Source organism: Mesoplodon bidens, assembly GCF_964165515.1.
Source record: "Mesoplodon bidens genome assembly, chromosome: 7".
Taxonomy (NCBI): Eukaryota; Metazoa; Chordata; class Mammalia; order Artiodactyla; family Ziphiidae; genus Mesoplodon; species Mesoplodon bidens.
In genome coordinates, this window is record NC_138164.1 from 90,823,491 (window position 1) to 90,837,656 (window position 14,166).

Consider the following 14,166-nt stretch of genomic DNA (forward strand, 5'->3'; position numbering starts at 1 on the left):
ATTATGGAATCTGTAGTCACTAAAAGGAACAAAGCAATGCAGCTCTATAAACAGCAACATGGAACAATCTCCATAATAGCCAGTTAAAAAAATAGGAGCAGATGGGGAGACACACACACCACATACAAGCGTACTCTACACACTGTATATTCTTCTGCTGTTTGAATTTTTACTGTTCACCTGAGAAATATTTAATATTTGTTCAGTGCCTAGTGTGTGCCGGACATTGTTGAATGGGCACTTGGGATACAACAAAATAAAGATTTCTTTCAAACAGTTTACTTCTTGACAAACTTTAAAAATACTTTAAAATAAACTAGGATTTGTAAGATATCAACTATAATATGTTAACGGTAAAATAAGAAGTAAATGTGATACTGGAACTTTAAATCAGGAATTAAAAACCAGCTAAATTAATCAATGCTAACAATTAGTGTTTCAAAGCAGTCTGGTGGGAGGCCAAATCACTCAAATCCACTTGCTGAAAATTAACCTACCAAAATTAGATAATGTATGCCATAATCTGCAAAAGAACAGAGAAACTCAGAAGATAGCATCTAATATCTGACCAGCATAATTGCAGCAAGTATAAATGTCTCCTTACAAAATAAAACAAGCCATTCACTTAGTGATTCTCAACCCTAGCAGCACATCAGAATCACCTGGGGTAAAGGGAATTTAAAAAGATGCTCAAGCCTCGCTCTAGATCAATTAGAACAGAATCTCTAGGAAGGGGCCTGGACCCTCACTATTTTTAAAAAAACTCTCCAGGAGGTTCTAATGTGCAGCCTCAGTTGAAAATTATGGCTCTCTAGGGATTCCAAACTTTTTTTGTGTGTGCTGCTGAAACTTCCTGCAATCTCGTGAAGCCTATGGGACTTTCTAGGGATAATGTTCTTAAATACACAAAATAAACTATGCAGGATTTCAAAGGAAACCAATTATACTGAAATGTAATTATAAAAATATTTTTAAACAAAGTTTATATTGTAATAAATACTTAACACAACAAAATCTAGTGGCGAGTCTAGTGATGAGTGCCAACAGTACTTTGAATACGTCTGTCCCAGTCACACAGCTATTGCTAACGCTACTAGTGTGGTTTCTTGCCTACATTCGTAATAGAAGGAAAAGCTCAATTTCAGTTAGAGATTAGTGAAAAGTTTTATTTTGCCCATTCAAGTTCAGGGAACCCTGAAAATTCTATCCACAGACACCTGGGGGAAGAGGTTACCAGGGACCCAAGAACCCCATGGAAAGGATGTTGGATCAGATATAAAAAAAAAATCTATTGAGCATCTACTATGTTAGGCATTGTCACTCCTCGCTAAGCAGCTGATAACCCCATTTCATAATAAAAAATATGGGCTTCCCTGGTGGCGCAGTGGTTGAGAGTCCGCCTGCCGATGCAGGGGACACGGGTTCGTGCCCCGGTCTGGGAAGATCCCACATGCCGCAGAGCGGCTAGGCCCATGAGCCATGGCTGCTGAGCCTGCGCGTCCGGAGCCTGTGCTCTGCAAGGGGAGAGGCCACAACAGTGAGAGGCCCGCCTACCGCAAAAAAAAAAAAAAAAAAAAAAAAAAAAAAAAAAAAAAATATATATAACTAAATTTTACATGAATCTGCCCAAAGTCCAGTTAGAATCTGGCAGAACTATGGCTCAGCTCTTCACAGAATCTCTTATAACCCTAAATGTTTTCCTCTGGACAAGGATGTAGTTAAATGTTCATAAAACAATCTATCTAGGTAATTCTCAATCAACTGAATTAATTCACAACAGAAGGTAACCAAAATGGCCAAGAGTATCCTCTGGTAGTTAAAGGCCATATTTAATTCTCACAATAAAAAGTTGTTCATCACCACAGCTATGAGCCAATTGGGTAACCAAAAGCATAACATTTTTGTTTTGTGGCCTGGTTACCACACTGCTGTAAAGCAAATGAAAATTGAACAGTTTTCTAGTATCCACAAGGAGACTGAGCGTCCAAAAGGAATGGACTTGTAATATTATTTCCTGAATCTGTTGTCAGATCAGAGAAATAGGTCACTTTAAGAAAACTTGCCGCAAGTTTCCAGTGCCCATTTGTAATGGAATGAGGTCAGAACTCTCCTTAGTTATAGCAAAAGAAGAGCCGTCTCATGCTTACATGTCCCAAAAACATTACTATAGAGAAACTCTATCAAAATCCAGCTTTTGTCTTTGGAATATCTGTAATCCCATTATCACTCTTCAGGGGAATGATAATGGGGAGTAGGATGGGCCCCAAATCAAATGAGCAAAACAAAAGCTGGACTAGTTCAGTTCCCAAGGCATGCACATTTAATGATAATAGTAGGACAGTGGGAACTTCTTTGATTTGCACAATTTTAAAAACCAGGAAAATAACACAACTGTAAGGAGTATACACATACACACCAACATATACTATTTCAAATGGGTACAAAAATCAGAAAAAATTGTCAAGTAGACAGACTTTTTTTTGTATAAGGCGAAAATGTTGCTGAGGAACTACCTCCAGTACCTGATCTAGGCACTGTTTTTCTAGTCGTAGTGTACTGCTAAAATATCAACTTTTCTATGTGAATAATAACCCGTGTACAACTGGCTTAAAGTATGGAGATAGGATACATTATACATGTTTGACCTTTTTTATTTTTAATAATGGCTTTACTGAGACATAATCACATTCCATACGCTTTTTTTTTTTTTTTTTTTTTTTTGTGGTACGCGGGCCTCTCACTGTTGTGGCCTCTCCTGTTGCGGAGCACAGGCTCCGGACGCGCAGGCTCAGCGGCCGTGGCTCACGGGCCCAGCCGCTCCGCGGCATGTGGGATCTTCCCAGACCGGGGCACGAACCCGTGTCCCCTGCATCGGCAGGTGGACTCTCAACCACTGCGCCACCAGGGAAGCCCACAGTTCACCCATTTAAAGTGTAAAATTCAATGGCTTAAATTTAGTATATTCACCATCATAATAAATTTTAAAACATTTTTATCACCCTAAATAAAAACCGGTACCCATTAACAGGCAATCCCATTTCCCAATCCCCCTAGCCCTAGGCAACCACCAATCTACTTTGTTTCTATAGATGTGCAGGTATTTCATGTAAATGATATCAAACAATGTGTTTTGTTTCTGACTTTGACTTTGCATGTTTGCAAGGTTCATGTTTTATCATATATCAGTACTCTCCTTTCTATTGTTAAGTATTCCATTGCATGGATATCCCACATTTTATTTATTAATCAGTTGATGGACATTTGGGTTATTTCCGGTTTTTGAGTGGAATTCGTTTTGTGTTTTCTTTTTACTTAGGTATATACCTAGAAGTGAAATTGCTAGGTCAAAAAGCAAACCTCTGCGTAACATTTTGAAGAACTGGCAGACTGTTTTCCAAAGCGATTGAACCATTTTACAGTCCCACCAGCGTGAGGGCTCCAATTTCTCTACATCCCCACCAACACTTGTTATTATCCATCTTTTTGATGATTATAACCATCCGAGCAGGTAAAGTGGTAACTCATTGTGGTTTTGATCTTTATTTCCCTGGTGACTAATGAAATTCAGCACTTCTCATGTTCTTATTGGCTTTTGTATATATTTAGAGAAGGGTCTTTTCAGATTGCTTGCCCATTTTTAATTCTTTTTTGTTATTGCATTGCAAGAGTCCTTTACATATTATAGATACTAGTCCTTTATTGGATATACGATATACAAAAAATTTCTCCCATTCAGCTGGTTGTCTTTTTACTTTCTATATTTAACCTTTTGTTTTGTGAAGCTAACTCAGAAATAGAACTTATGACATTGTCTCACAAGCTCCCTGCACTATTTCAACAGTTCTCAAACTTCTTATAAAGAATCGCTTTGCACTCTTAAAAATGGGGAACCAGAGATTTCTTTTAAAATGTGGGGGTTAAATCAACATTATCATACTAAAAATGAAAACTGTAAAAATTTTAATGTGTTAATTCATTTAAAATAAACTTCTGATTTTATTTTAAAATATTTTCCAAAATTAAAATTAGTGAAAAATGGCGCTGTTTTACATTTTTCTGATCTCTTTAATGTCTGGCTGAATAGAAGACACCTGCTTCTGCTTTCAACCTATTGCAATATATTGTTTTTGATGAAGTATAAGACCACAAAACTACAATTATGTAGTCGGAAAAGGGAGCAACATTTTTAATAGCCTTTTCATATAACTGTGGATATGTCATGTAGCCTCTGGGAAACCGAGTTAAGCTGCAAACCACTTTCTTTCTGTATGATAGCTTGATTTATATTAGGTGGTTGTTAATGGCGTGAGGTGTGAAGTGACAGACACTATTATATTAATAATTAAATAATTTATAATCTAATTTAATTTCTTCTTTCCATTTCCACGAGGGAAGTAAAACCTGGACAGGAAAAAATGTACTTCTCTTTCTCCAAACAGCTATTTTTGTGGTAAATGGGGGAGGGTGTTATGCTGGAGGTCATATGGAAATTAAGTTAAACTAGAGGTCAGTGAAAATTTAAACCAAGTGATAAACATCAAAAGTATGCAGGGAGGAATGTAGTAAATTAAAGGATGTAAACCTATATTAGCTTTTTGACCAAGATTTTTGCAAGAGAACAAGCAGAGAAGAGTCTCAAAACTAGTTTTGTAATGAGTACTTTCCACTATTAAGGATAATGAGTGTCTAAATACAGTAGGAAGAGAAAAATCAGTAAAAATACTATCAAAGGCCTAACCATCCTCAAATAATCTGCAATGTTTTTCTCCATTTATTTATTATTATTATTATTATTTTTTTTTTGCGGTACGCAGGCTTCTCACTGTTATGGCCTCTCCCATTGCCGAGCAGAGGCTCCGGACGCGCACGCACAGTCTCAGCGGCCATGGCCCACGGGCCCAGCCACTCCGCGGCATGTGGGATCTTCCCGGACCGGGGCACGAACCCGTGTCCCCTGCATCGGCAGGCGGACTCAACCACTGCGCCACCAGGGAAGCCCTCTCCATTTATTTTATCAATGTATTCAAAACCAACTTTGAAGGTCCAAGTATCTTCAATCCCTAACCTAAGTGATTTGCAAACTTTCATTTACATAAAAATCACATGTGATACTCATTTCCAATGAAGATTCTCAGCCTCACCTACAGAATCTGTTACATTCAGAGTATGTCTGAAATTGAGGTATAGGCACCTATACTTTTATAAAGCACCTAAGTGAATATAATGCAATGGACCATGGACTCCATTCTGAGAAACACCACCTAATCCTTCTGTTCTGTAAATATATTTTTTTCCAAATGTGGTGTTTCCTCAAAAATAAAGTGGAATCAGACCTAAGTCATTCCTTTTGTTGTTGTTAAAACATTAAGAAAACTGAAAATACATACATTCCAACTCTTAAGTCTGTCTTGGTAGTCTTTTTTCAAAGTTAAAAGTAGACTAGGGTAGCACTCTGCAAGACTATCTGCAAGTAATAACTGAGTCGATTCATATGCCTAGAGAATTAAGCATTTTATGTGACAGATGACATTAATACTGGATGCCAGCTTAGTCCTATGTTCCTTTACCAGTGCAACAAAACTCTACTAGATGTTTTTTGTGAATGAATCTGAATATGTATCCTGTATATAATCCATTCAAACCTTCCAAAGACGAAAATCTACTAAACATGCAAACAACTGCAAAATTTAAAGAAAAAATAGGCTAATGGTTATTGGTCCAAATAATTATACTTATCATATTTGCTTATTAAATTTGTTTATTCATCCCCCAGGAAACAAACAGCTACAAACTATAAATAAAAACTTAATATTTTAGAATTTGAAAAATGCAGCTTTAGACCAGGAGTAGCCAAAATACTAATTCACTCGATTAACTAAGTGAAACATTAGAAAACAACAATTAGGACACAGCTTTACCCTTCTGGTTTTATTCAATATTTACTGCTGATTATAACCTATCCATTAATCTAAAAATAGTTTAAACATTTGTTTAACTAAAATCTCTTTTAAAATTAATTCTCACACCATTACCAACTGTTCAGGAAAAACAAAAAGACTCAAATTCACAACTAGGTCTTGTCTAAAGAGGAATAAAGATTTAGAGACAATGGCAGAAAAGCTTAAAACTATGAACTGTTTTTTGCAATCATCCACTGAATAGGTACAAACATCTGAATAGATTTTGCCATTCTGGAAGGTCTATCTAGGATGTAAACTTCTGTATCCCTAATGCTGAGGGAATGCAATCTCTTCTAACACAATCTCCTTCTGTTGTACTTCTCCGGAAAACCAATATTTCTGTAAACACAGATCAATCTCTCTTAGGAATAATTACTGCCAAACAGAGTATTCTATGTAGTCAGTTTCCTCAAGAAATATTAACAGTATAAGATCAATCAAATTTGCCTGCCCCAAACTATTATACTAAGTATCTTAAAATAGGAGGGGGAAAAGTAGGAAAGGCTATTACAGAAATATTTTGTTAACAACAGATAAGAATAATTGGATCCAAAGAACACACTGTTGTTGTAACATATATTCTTTATAACATATATTCTTGGCCTTTCCCTCCCTCTTCTAACCTCCACACACATCCACTTGGGTTTAAAATTGGCACTATTTCCCTTTAACCCCTACTAGATATTAATGGTTACTCAACAAAATAAATCAGGTTTCAACACTTGAGTGTTTCATCTTTCTTTCCTAATTAGTAAGTATATAATAGAACACATATTTTTCATATTTTCTATATCTTCCTAAAATTATTTTTCACCCAAAGCAAAACAATTATTTATGGCCCTAAATTCCCCTCTTTGTTAAGAACTACTGGCAATTAATTTGTGCTCCTTCAAGTCATGCAATTTTTCCGAAGTAAGGATCATTCTTTTTATACTTTAGGCCTTCCTAATTCTAGGATAGACTATGAATCGTTTGAAAACTGAAATCTTACTCCTAAAACACAAAAGTGTAGAAACAGAATTTTAGGGACTTAAAGGTTCATGGGAACTGACTTGGCCAAATACATTTCTCTGGCCAAATACATATAACAAAACTTTAGAAACCATTCACTCTTACGCCCCCAAATATTTTACTTTGTATTGATTATTAACAATAATTATAAGCGCCTGTATTCCCAAAAGATACAATTCTTTAAAATTTTGTAACATATAGCATATAGCCTGAATGCAAAAATTTATCCATTTATTTAGTGAACACCTTTAATTATCAAAACAGTGTTTCTAGGTTTTTAAGGTGAAATGGTGAATAACTAAGGCAGCCTTTCAACTCAAAACCCAGTGGAGGAACTCTAACCAATAGCCTATTAAATTCTGTAGAGGTGATGCGCAAGGTAAAATGGAGTGAAGAATGAGATCAGAAGTTGAATCAAGCAGTAAAAAAAATGTACACGATAAAAATATAGCCATAATTCCACACGGGAACCAGATGTGCTTTTGTTAGGGAGAAAACCTAACAAAACCTATATGCAGGTGGTTTTGTCACCATTAAACTGACAAAAACAGTAAACATGAAGCTCCAGAAGAATACCCACCAAAACTGCAAGGTAATTTAAATAGCCCTCTAAATGTAAAATAGAACTTCCTTACAAGGGTTAAAAAAAAAAAATCACAATAAACCTTAGCTGTGATTTTGCTTGTCTACAGTCATTTCCCTCTTTCATACAGCACAAATCTAGAGATCCAGTACGAAGAAAGGACCATCTATATTTTTGAATAACAAATTTAAGATATTATCAGGTTTACTGAACAAAACCTTTTTTGAGTTTCAATGCTAACCAACTAAAATAAATCTGTAATTCATATCTCACAGGATTCTTTGTCTATCCCACCTTTGTCTATCCCACCCTTACCATCTTTCCAAAGCAAATCCAGGATTCAGAGTGGTTTTGATGTTTATCTTATTATTCTTCAGTTCTGTTTAGTCTTTTTTTCCTTGTCCATCATCTCATTTTTCCTCTAAATTTTCATTAACTGTTGTCTTACACACCAAGCGAGCTAATGGATTCCTATTTTTGATCATGCCACTCTTTAAGGTATCATTTAATTACCATTTCAGTTAAAGCTGAATAATACAGTATCTGCGATTTGCTTCAAAGTTAATAGAGGTGGGGAGAGTAAGTGAAAGTATGGAGAAAACATGTTTCGCTGTGAGTTGAAGCTCTATGATAGAATTTCTTGCATGTTTGAAATGTATCTTTAAAGAGTTTAAAAGACTATATGAAGATAACTATCTGTTGATCATCAGATGTCGAAACATGTCTTACAGACTGATGGAAAAAATATATAGCATATAGGAGGCACCATAAAGGCTAGGACAAGTTAAGCATTTAAAAAACAAAAAAAGAAAAGAAAAAGAAAAGGCTATAGCTGATTTTAACATAGTAAATACAGAGAAACCCCATGAATCCACAGCTATCCTCAATCTTTTAAAAGGAGGGGAAAAGAAGAAAGGAATTTCATCTTTGAGGAAAAAATATGAGCCAGTAAGTAGAGAGAGAATAGGACTTTTTTAAAACCACCATTTGCCACTTTCAAGGAAACAACTGATTTATTTAAGGATTATCAATTGATGATAAATAACTAGACAAAAGGTTATTGAGGAACACAGTTATCAACCCACAGATTACTAACTGCAAAGGGGAAAATAATCCTTTACAATGAAGAGATCCAGCAGTCATTACCCTAACCCTGATCAAGTGAGCAAACTTAACCATTACTAACACTGGAACAACCTAGCATGAAGTGCCTTTTGATGTGATGTTATAAAGTATTCTACACAAAAATATTTAACCTGAATATTATCAAAGTTCTGAGTTTAGACATAACCATAATTTTCAGGACATACAGAAGATGAGGGGACAAGTTAAATGACACCACACACACACAAATCAAATAAACCCAGACATAAAATGAGAAGTTCTGCAAGAGAACTATTCTGGATTCTTCAACAGACAATAAATATTCTAGGGGAGAAAAAACAGAGGGACGATTCAAGAGACATAACCAAATGATGCAAATAACCTAGATTAGATTTTGATTTTTTTTTGAATTTTATTTTATTTTTTTTACATAGCAGTTTCTTATTAGTTATCCATTTTATACGTATTAGTGTAGATTCTGATTTTTAAAATAATAAAACCCTATGAATCACATTCTTAGGACTTATTTTTAGAAATGATACGGCATTGCCATTAATTTTCTTAGGTGGGAAATGGTATAATGGTTATATAACAGCATTAATGCCTTATACTGTATAAGAGAATGCTGAAATAAGGGGGGCTGAATATGTCACTTACTTTCAAATAAATATATACAACGAGATAAAGCAAATATGGCAAAACACTCAACAACTGTCGATTCTAGGTGAAGAACTGTACTGCAGTTGTTCACTGCACTTTTCCTTATGTCCTAAACTTTACACATAAAACTTTTGGGTGAAATTTTTTTCTTTAAACTTTTGCCACCTTCTCTCCCACTTAAAACACCACAGTTCTGAAATGAAAGGTCATGGCAACATTTCAGTTTACAATTTTAGATAAATTTAAAAATTAACAATGAATTCGGGAAGTTTTCAATGAAAACCTCAGTACATTACTCCTCCTCTACTTTCAGGTGACAAAACATGAGCCCAGAAAAAAGGAAGGTATACAAAAACAGACTTGACATAACGATTTTAAGACTTGGCATTCTTGGGCATTCTAACAGTATGTAAAATGTAAATACTGTGAAAATTTCAGGACTGAAATCAGTCGACGAGCAAACACAAAATTCAGTTTAGCCAAACTTTCCCGACATAATAAAATTTACAGTCACCCTATTCAATAGGAACACTCCAATTCTGCCTCATCTCTGTCAACCTCCAAGAACAGCCCCCACGTTAAAAGCTGGGGACTTCAAAAACGAAAACCTAAGTGTATTTCGTTGCTATGGCAGTGGGAAATTTCAGGAAACTGAGACTGCAGTCTAGCTAGCCTCCATTTTAAAAACTATTTACCTAAACATACCGGACTTGAATCGAAAAATAAATTGACAGCTTCCATAAAACACCAGTTTCCTCTTTCAAACTCAAAGGTAAATACTATCCTACAAAATTCTGAATAAAGAGCAAAAGAAACAAATCACTAAAAATCTGAATTTTAAAATACTTAAATGTCACATATCCAGTACTAAAAAACAGATGCTTTTACTTACAGTGGCCCAAACAGACTTCTCATTTCCGATTTATCAAATTCTACAATTATTTGTTTCGTTGGAAAAATGAAAATGAAATGTTGATAGAAGAAAGGGAAGGAGCAGGAGAAAGCCACAAAATTCCCAAATCTTAGCATAACGATGCTCTTACTCCTAAACTGCTTCCTTCTTCATTCGCTCATGCAAGAGTCTATTTCTCCATATTAGTTTCATCTTAAATTACTTCTCAAACCTTTTTCTGGGTACAGTATATATCGGAAAGGCGGTGGAGGGAACACTGTCAAGTTTTTCGAAAACAGCGGGTACACGTTAAAATAATCAATTCCTAACCCCTTAACACCAAAATGGTATTAAAGGAAAGACTCTCACCAGAGAAGTCCCATGAATCTAAATAGGACGAAGTAGCTTCCTGGCTATTGTCTAAATCAAATATTTGTTCATCTTAACGCCTAAGACAGAGAAGCCAAAAAAGTTTTAAATCTCAGTTAGATCTTGCTCCCCATTCCCACCGTACTTCTGTACCCTATCTTTCGGGTTCATTAGACCCTTGATTCCTCCTCCGCGAACATGGCTGGAGAACTCGGACGAACAGAGACAGGGAGAGAAGAGGTCGCCACGAGGCCCCACCACTCTCCTTCCTCACCTGCTCCGTGGCTCCGTCTCCTGACATGGCCTCAGACGACTAGAACGTGCGAACTGGCCCGCGGTGCCAAGCTAGAAAAGAAAAATTAAACTAAAAACCACCCCCAAACAACTAAAATTGCCCCCTGCCCTGCGGAGCCAGACCGCCGACAAGAACCGCCACCGCCCACTCAGATATGAATTAAAATGGCTGCGCCCGGGCCGGCCAAGGAGGGGGTGTGACTTCTACATTAACTTCCGGGGCAGCGGGCGGAGTTAAGAGCGCAAAATCATCGATTACTCAACCACGCAGAAGCAGAAAGATCCAAGGGGCGGGCCCAATGCAAGTGCGGGACGTCACAGCCTTGGAGTAGAGAGGCTGTTGCTGAACGAGCTGCAACCAGCTGGGAGGCGGGAAACTGTTTTCCGCGGAGGCTCGCGCGCCTTTTGGAAGTTAATTATCAAGCTGTGGAGCGCGCCTCTTCACTGTTGAAGCCTGCAAATCGGTTCACTTCAGGCAAGCTGGCCATCTTATGGGGCAATGCTAAGTGTTAAATGCTTCCTATATTTTGGAGATAAGGAATCTATGAAGTTCTCTATGGTCTCAGCTAATGCTCTTCACGCTTTTGCGGTATTAAAGGGACAGATCAAGCCCATGTTAATTTATACCGTCACCGTTTACTCATGTGTCTAAAGTTTGAAGTGAGTAAGGCCCAGGTTTTAAGCTCAGCATCCCACCATGGTTCTTGATAATAGCGCTTCAGCTCTGGAGCCAGCCTGCATTCATTTGAAACCTGGCTTCATCTCTCGCTAGATGGGTAACCGTGGGCAATTAAACATCTCTGTGCCTCAGTTTCCTTGCCTATAATTACGAGTATAATAATACCTGCTTTTTTTTTTTTCCTGTGGTACGCGGGCCTCTCACTGTTGTGGCCTCTCCCGTTGCAGAGCACAGGCTCCGGACGCGCAGGCTCAGCGACCATGGCTCATGGGACCAGCCGCTCCGCGGCATGTGAGATCTTCCCGGACCGGGGCACGAACCCGTGTCCCCTGCATCGGTAGGTGGACTCTCAACCACTGCGCCACCAGGGAAGCCCAATACCTGCTTTTTTTTTTTTTTACCGCTTCACGAGGCTTGCAGGATATGTGTTCCCCCATCAGGGATGGAACCTGCGCTCTCAGCAGTGTAAGTGTGGAGTCCTAACCACGGGACCGCCAGGGAATTCCCAGTACCTGCAATTTAAATAAGTTATACATGAAAGAGTGCTTGGAACTGTACTTGGCATAGTCCAAGATTAAGTGAAAGCAGGTCTTCTCAAACTCTTTTACGTTCAAGGATCATCATAAGACCTATAACACCCTATCGTCTACAGTGGCCTATGGTCCAAAGTAAACTATTCAGCCTTTCCCATACACTCCTTATTCTTTTCAGTCTCCCATGCCTCTGCTCATATTTCCACCTCTGCCCTTTCCACAGCCTGAATTCTTTTTTTTTTTAACATCTTTATTGGAGTATAATTGCTTTACAATGGTGTGTTAGTTTCTGCTATATAACAAAGTGAATCAGCTATACATAAACATATATCCCCCATATCTCCTCCCTCTTGTGTGTCCTTCCCACCCTCCCTATCCCACCCCTCTAGGTGGTCACAAAGCACTGAGCTTATCTCCCTGTGCTGTGTGGCTCCTTCCCACTAGCTATCTATTTTACATTTCACAGCCTGAATTCTTACACTTCCAAGAAATCAGACACATGAGCAAAGGGTGTATATTACAGATGTTTATTGCACCATCCAACAATAGAGGACTAGTTAAACACTGTAATCCCTCCCTCTCATCCTCTGTAGCTCCCTTATCCTATGTTCCAAGACCCCCAGTGGATGCCTGAAACAGGGGATAGTACCAAACCCTATATATACTATTTTTTCCTCTACATACCTATGTTATCATAGTTTAATTTATAAATTATGAACAATAGAAGATTAACAACAGTAATAAAATAGAACAGTTATAACAACAAACTGGTAAAAGTTACGTGAATTGTGCCCATTTGTGCACGTGCGCTTTATCTCTCTCAGAATATCTAATTGTACAAAGTTAATGCCTTTTCCACCTTAACTAAGTACTTACCACGTACTGTGGCCATAACCTTTGTAATTTGAGGTGCAACAGCAAAAGTAGCATGAATTTATTTTTCCTTCACAATTTCACAGGTACAGGATTTGTTCTTACCATGGATCTTAGCAAGCTCAGCACATGATTTTTTTCCTTTCCTTAATAAAGCAAGAACTTTCACATTTTTACTTAAAGAAAGCACTTTACAATTTCTCTTTGGCATATCCAAATTGCCAGCCTCACTACTGTGGCATTTTGGGAACATTACTAAGTAAAATAAGGGTTAACTGAACACAAGCACTGAGATACCTCCACAGTCAAGCTGATAACCAAGATGGCTAAGTGGCACCAGATTTCATCACACTACTCAGAACGATGCACAACTTAAAATTTAAGAATTGTTTATTTCTGGAATTTTCCATTTAACATTTTCAGACCAAGATTGATCGCAGGTAACTGAAACTGGATGGTGGGGAGCTGGAGGGCGGGGGTGGTGGTGGAGGGCAGCAGAGACTACTGTACATCATAAGACATCTCTACAATGGAATGTCATGTAGCTAGTAAACTGATGCTAATATACAGTTACTGACAGAAAGACATACATGATGTTGTAAAGTGAAGAAACAGAATACAAAAATAGTGTACATTATATAGGATGTACAGCGTATATATATATATATAGCTATAGATAGATAGATAGATGTAAATATACACAGTCAATCCTCCATGTCCGTGGGTGCTGCATCCTCAGAGTCAACTAACCATCGATTGAAAATATTTTTTAAAAAAATACAGAAAGTTCCAAAGAGCAAAAATTGAATTTGCTGCTGCTCCCAACCATTTACATAGGATTTACATTGTATTTGCAATGACTTACACAGCATTTACATTGTATTAGGTATTATAGGTAATCTAGAAGGGATTTAAAAGATGGTCATAAGTTAAATGCAAATACTACAACATTTTATACATATAAAGCACTTTGAGCATCCACAGATTTTGTTATCTGTGACGGGCAGGAAGGTGGGTCCTGGAACCAATCCATTGGGGATACCCATGGATGACTGTGTGTGTGTGTGTGTATATATATATATATATATATATATATAGTGTATATATATATATATATATATATATTATATATATATACACTATATATATATATACTATATATATATATAGTGCCTCAAAACATTAAAAGTAGCTATCTCTGTGTTACA

The 14,166-nt window shown here is 37.2% G+C and overlaps 1 protein-coding gene across 1 annotated transcript in view; it reads right to left on the reverse strand.

Moving 5' to 3' along the window:
* Positions 1–11,042, reverse strand: part of CSTF3 (cleavage stimulation factor subunit 3) — a 72,642-nt gene extending 61,600 nt beyond the window's left edge. Inside the window, exon 1 of the mRNA XM_081240327.1 lies at positions 10,854–11,042. Within this exon, the coding sequence (XP_081096453.1) occupies positions 10,854–10,880 (27 nt within the window). The 5' untranslated portion in view covers positions 10,881–11,042. The remainder of the gene's footprint in view (positions 1–10,853) is intronic.
* Between the last annotated feature and the right edge of the window lie 3,124 nt (positions 11,043–14,166).